The following is a 6,000-nucleotide window of genomic DNA, read 5'->3' on the forward strand; positions in this document are numbered from 1 at the left end:
AATTCAGCTAAGGAGATTGGGCTTAAACATAAGGAAAGCCAGATCTAATGGTAAGACCAGTAAAATGCTGGTGTGGATGGTCTGGGGAAACTTTGAGTCACATCACTGTAGAGTTTTAGGAGCAGGCTATGCAAATTTTGAGGATTGCCATAGGTGTAGTTGTTCCTGCCTTAAGCCAAGGGCCAGGCAGCTGACCGCTTAGGGCGGCTGCTAGCCTCATCTCATCTGATTTTATGACTGTGTTTTGCTGCATCCTGCAGCAGCCTCAGCAGCGGCAGCCAAGGGGCTTTTCTCAGGTCCTGTGGCATAGCTCATTTCTTTCCCTGCACACAGGCTTTGCCCTTGACAGAAAATGACAGTTCTGATGACAGATCATGTGGTTGTTTTGTGATGTGGACAAGCAGCTGGAGCTAAAAATAAAAAGAAAAGAAATAGAAAAGAAAACCTATGTGTGGAAAATAAAGTAGGCTGTGCAGTGATGCTGCCTGCGATAAGAGATAATCAGGGAGGAATTTTCTGCCACCAAATAATGGAACAAAACATTTAACATTTAGGAGAGCTAAGCGTCTTCTTGCTGAAGCTTTGTGTATTTTGTCAGTGACAGAGGCAGGACACAAAGATTTATTTGTCAGCAGCAAAGCAACCATGGTGGTGGGTGAGCTGTCTACATCTCTGACCATCATGGCCTGCACACTTGATTTGTGCAGGTCTGTTCCTTTATAATAAGACTGAAATTCACAGTGAGTGTGAGATCATGAAATACAGGCCAGCCAGCCCTCATTCCAGAGGAGAGGTTTTAGAACTGTCCTTTCCCACAGAGGAGCCTCCTTCCTGTCAGGAGTCATTTGCTGCCCTCCGCATCTGTTCCGCTGGATTCTGGAGATTTCAAATGTTCCAGGGGCTGATTCGTGTCATGTCCTCTGCAGGAAGAGGTAGGGACACGGTATGCGTGTGGAATCGGCTCCACACCACACTCAGGTCTAAGAAGAGGCAGAAGAGTGGGAGCTGGCTGTCTTGCATGGTGCTCATGTTGTAGGGGAGCCCATCTGAAGTGGCTCAGGCTGTAGCCCATCAGTTGCCACTGGGATCTTACCATGGCCTGTGTATTTGTTGGAAGCTGGGGAACCAAGGAACATGAAGGATCACCCTGTGCCTGTGTCCTGGTTTTGGCTGGGATGGAGTTAACTTGAAGAAAGTAGCTAGTACAGTGCTGTGTTTTGGCTCTGATGTGAGAACAACATTGATAACGCACCGATGGTTTTAGTTGTTGCTGGGTAATATTTATGCTAAGTCAAGGATTTTTTGGTTTCTTGGGCCTTGCCAGCCAGAATGCTGGAGGGGCACAAGGGGCTGGGAAGGGACACAGCCAGGACAGGTGACCTCAACCAGCCAAAGAGGTATTCCATACCACGGGACGATATGCTTGGTGTATAAACTTGGAGGGTTAGCTGGCGGGGTGGGATCACTGCTCGGGGACTGGCTGGGCATCGGTCAGCGGGTGGTGAGCAGTTGTACTGTGCATCACTTGGTTTCCTTTCTCCATTTTCCTTTGGATTTTATCCTTTCCCCCACCTTTTCATTGTAACTGCTATTATTATTACTATTATTATTGTTGTTGTTCTTATCTTTTTTAATTCTATTTAAATTATTAAATTATTCTTATCGCAGCCCTTGGGTTTTACATTCCTTTCCAATTCTCCTCCCTACCCCTCTGGGTTGGGGGCAGTGAGCAAGCGGCTGCGTGGTGCTTGGCCACCGGCTGGGGTTAAACCACGACAGCCTGCCTTGGTCTTATACTCGTTCCTCAAGTGTTTGCTACTGGCGGTTGCCAGACGGGATATGGGTCTAAACAGTCCCTTAATCTGGCAGATGACAGTTTTTGATCTTTTGGGTTATCATGATGCTTCACTGCATAATGCTTTCCCTCCGCTGCTGGGTTGTGTTGAGAACAGAGGACTAAACCAGGCCTTGAAAACAGCTTCTTCGGTGTAACATAAAGCCAGCAGTTGCACGGGACAGCAAACCAAGGAGCAGCCCGGTTGTCCCTGCGGCATGCCTCCACCTTCTGAGCAGCCCTGTGCTCCCTGCAGCTCTGCCAGCCTTGGGGGTGCTGAGGTGAGGCTCGGAAGGCTGCAGGGGCAGTAATGAGACATGATTGCTGTGGGCTGCCTGGGGCCAAGAACTGAGATAGCAGCGGGTGCCCTGCGCTCCTGAGAGGCTGCTGGTCCTGCCAGTGAGCGGACAGGGCCTTATCCCACGGAGGGGCAGGTGGGATATGGCAAGAGTGATCTGTGACTGGGTTGTGAGGGCTTGGGGCAGCCAGGGGTCTTCAGGAAAGCAGGACAAAGAGCTCTTTAGCTTCTGGGCTAGAGTCACGATCTGGAAGAACTGTCTCCTCCTGCCAAAGCTCAACGGCATCTGCACCTGGGTTTCCCACACACCCTCATCTTCTCTCTCTTTTCTCCCTGACATGACCCGGCTGGCCGCAGGACGTGGAGATCCGGTCCAACGCTGCTGCTTACCTACCCCAGATCACCCAGCTCCTCAACAATGTCCCCCGCCAGATGCTGCTGCTGCTGAAGACCAATGACCTGTTAAGGGGGATTGAGTCAGCCCTGCACACACGGGCCAGTGCCAGCTCCTTTCTCAACATGTCTCGCTGCTGCATCAGAGCTGTTTCCACGTGAGTCTCTTCTCCACGCACCAGAGGCAGGCATGGAGCAGCAGAGGGGCAGGTGGGAATCCCAGGGCCAACTGGCCAGCCAGGACCCAGTCCCACAGTAGCTAAGCAAGGCGGGCAGGACAGACCCAGTCAAAAGTCTGTATCATAACGTAACATCGTGGTGGCAGGGCAGGTCCAAGGTCAAACCAGAAAGTCAATCTGTAGATCAGGTCCAGTGGTTGTCAGCAGGTCCATGGTGACAAGACAGGGCTGAGGTCAAGCCAAGAGGTCAGTACATGAGTTGAGGTCCAGGTCAAGGGCTTTCACAGCAGGACATGAGCTGGGGACCATTACTCCTCCAGCGTAGCTCAGGCAGGGACTCAAAGTGCAGGCCTAAGATTAACCAGAGCTCCTGGGCCTATGAGCAGAGCACTGGGGGAAGTCCCAGGTTAGTCAGGGCCATTAAAGCTTATTAGAGCCCCCCACTCAGGGCCCTGACAAGGCATAGCTTGACCTCTTACTCTTAGCTGTGGACCTCTCCCCCTGATTAGCACATCTGCTGTGGTCCTACCCCTGCTCAGTTACATGTCTAAGCCACTGTCTGTCCTGTTCTCATGCCCATCAGCCTCTTCAGAGGACAGGTCTGTCACCCTGGGGGTGGGGACAGGGATGGAGTTGGAAGCCTTAGGGTAAGGGTTTAGGGTCTGGCCCCTCCAGAGGAGGGCAAGGGGCTTCCTGCCCATTATAGGCATCACCTCTAGGAAGTATTTGTGGGTAGGAAAGATCTGAAAGTTCACTGTTGCCAGTTTCTGTAGCCTGATAGAGGGGTTAGGGCTGACTGTGAAGATCGGGCTGATGTTTAAAAGCCAGGAACAGGAGTCACGCAAGTGATTTCCATCTGTGAGTCTTATGAGTCAATGTACGTCTGCATTCTTCTGCACTCCTTTTCCTTCTCCTTGCAGAAGAAATAACAGTTATTTCTCTGGCTGATGAGGGACCTATGAAGCGCAGTTAACCTTTGCTTCTAAAGAAAGGTAGAGAATTACTTTTCCTGGAATCAGTGCGTCAGGATTGCTAGACTCTTACGAATGGGCTACCAGGAAAGGCTATAGGGGTATTCATCTGTCCCTGTTAGCTGAAGGGAAGCTGGGCATAGAAGCAGAGGATGCCGTGGCCCAGGGTTACTACATGCAGTGGGGAGAGAACAGGGCTCACAGGGGAGCAGGCTGTCTGGATTCATGCGAGGAAGGCAGTTCCCAGCTCCTCAGGAACTTTGCTCCCAGGGGTCTGCACTGCTGGTGTTTATCCACATGTGGGATGTTCCCCTCTGCTGGGGAGGGTCACTTGTACTGAAGACATAGGACAGAGCTCCTTCCCACCAGGCTGCATCCTGCTGGATCTAATGCAGCTGTTTCTCTCATTCTAGGTACCAGAGGAGCAAGAGTCACTCGTTTTACAGGAAAGTCCAGATCTCATTCACAGAAGCCCTGAGCCTGTGGCAGATCAACTTGTATGAACTCTTCCTGTGGCTGAAGGGGTCGCAGCTGGGGAGCTGGGTCATTGCTCTCCTGAGCCGGACGCACCATTCCACGTACTGACATGAACTAGTGGGAGAGGCCCGGGTGCTCCCTCCCTCCGTCGCTCCCTCCCTTCCACTCTCCATGGCACATTTGCCTTTCTGACTATTTCTGTCTATTCTGTGGGCTATTTTTGGGTCTTGTTCCACGTTACGTGCTGCACTGTCCTTGCCTGTTACAGCATTAGCTTTCTCTGTGGCACGGAGAGGTGGAGTCTGCACGGGAGCTCTGCCGTTTCAGGGGTGAGGAAAAGGAGGTGTGGGATACCGTGCGTCTGGAAGGGCAGGGTACTTTCTTTCCCCATCTGAGCAGAGGAAATTCCACTCAAATTCCAGTGGGACTGCACTGGAAGCAAAAGCCTCTCCTTGGCTTTTTCTTAAACAATCATAGAGAATTTAAGAGAATCCCAACCCTGCCCAAAACGTTTCTCAGACCCTCAGAGGGAGGTGGTAAAGTCCCTTTAAAATCCAATGAGGTTTATGTTAGTTTTTGCAGTCTCCTTAGTCTGATTTCTGTTCAGCTGTGTAGAGAGTTTCTCAGAGGAGTGGGATCTCGTGGAGAGCTGGCACTAGGGCTGGCTCATAAACTAGCTGGCACCTGGTGCAGAGAGGGGACCGTAACGGTGAGAGTGGTGGACTGGGAGTGTGGCTTTCTGAGGTTTGTCTCCAGTCCTGTCAGCAAGTGCCTCTGTTTTTGGACTTTTCCTGGCCTGTTCCCTTGCAAGTGAAATAGGGGAAAGGGACAATGGTCCTGTCTCTTTTCTGAAATTCAGGGAAGGCAGGCGGAATGACAACTCAGGGCTCTGAAACTGCTGGTAATGTATGTATACTGTACAGTACTGCCACACAGCAAAATAAATGTGTTGTATCAAAGACCTTCAGGGGAGGGATGCCTGGCTGCGTTGCTCAGGGTGATGCTGGGGCCTCTAACCTCAGTCCTGTTTCCGTTTCTCCACGGAGTGATGCCAGGCAGCACTGTTAACTCCTTGCAAGCCAAATGAAATGGCCGTTTGGTCTTTCCTCTTCCCAGGAGGTTTGTTCCACATCTGAGTCCTCTGGTGCTGCTGCATCAGATGCGTGTTGGGGTGGGATGGAGGAGTGGGCGTCGTTCTGCTCGGAGGACGCACCACTCCTTGCCACCCAGATCCATGCTGAGCCTGCCTCCTCCCTGCCAGTGGCTGCGCGCTGCAGCTCATCTGTGAGATGTCACCATCCCCGTGCCACACACTGAGCGTTTCACCTTGTCACTGCCTGTGGGGTTTTGCTGCTCTTGCCTCAGACGAAAACCTGCCACTTGCTCGGTGCTGCAAGTGACAGGTCTGATGGCTCTGATTCTGCAGCTGTGGGATAGTTACCAGGAAGCCTCACCCAGAGGCCTCCTTTATGTGAGACGTCTTTGGGATCCTGGGAGACATCCCTGCTTGCTTGTGAGGATTCCTGCAGCTGGGAAGGGTGGATGGATGGAGGTGACTGCTAAGATCATTTCAGCTTTCTCATAAACGGTCTTGGTGAAAGGGAACACGAAGGACAGGATGGGAACATCCCTCTACTGCCAGCAAGCTTGCTAAGCTGAGGGTCGTTACTCGGGCACCAGCCTGTGCCTGAGAGTAAGCCAGAAGAAGACCGTGTGCTCTCTCAGTTTGTGTGCAGTTTCCCAGCTTGTACGAGTGCGAGACTCCACCTCGCAGTGAGTCCCTTTGCATGGCAAGGGAAGCAGGGAGCAGAGTGTGAGTGTGTGTGAGTCCCTGAGGAACTGATCCTC

General features: G+C 51.9%; 1 protein-coding gene across 2 annotated transcripts in view; it reads left to right on the forward strand.

Moving 5' to 3' along the window:
• ADCK1 (aarF domain containing kinase 1) overlaps positions 1-5,120 on the forward strand; it is a 78,258-nt gene extending 73,138 nt beyond the window's left edge. The window contains exons 10-11 of one of the 2 annotated variants that reach the window (XM_037395183.1): positions 2,490-2,683; positions 4,089-5,114. In XM_037395183.1, coding sequence (XP_037251080.1) covers positions 2,490-2,683; positions 4,089-4,260 — 366 coding nt within the window. In that variant the 3' untranslated portion in view covers positions 4,261-5,114. Of the gene's footprint in view, positions 1-2,489; positions 2,684-4,088 lie in introns of both variants that reach the window. The other variant, XM_037395181.1, reaches the window with a different exon arrangement.
• The last annotated feature ends 880 nt before the right edge of the window (positions 5,121-6,000 follow it).

The sequence above is a fragment of the Falco rusticolus genome, chromosome 7 (genome assembly GCF_015220075.1).
Source record: "Falco rusticolus isolate bFalRus1 chromosome 7, bFalRus1.pri, whole genome shotgun sequence".
In the NCBI taxonomy this organism is placed as follows: domain Eukaryota; kingdom Metazoa; phylum Chordata; class Aves; order Falconiformes; family Falconidae; genus Falco; species Falco rusticolus.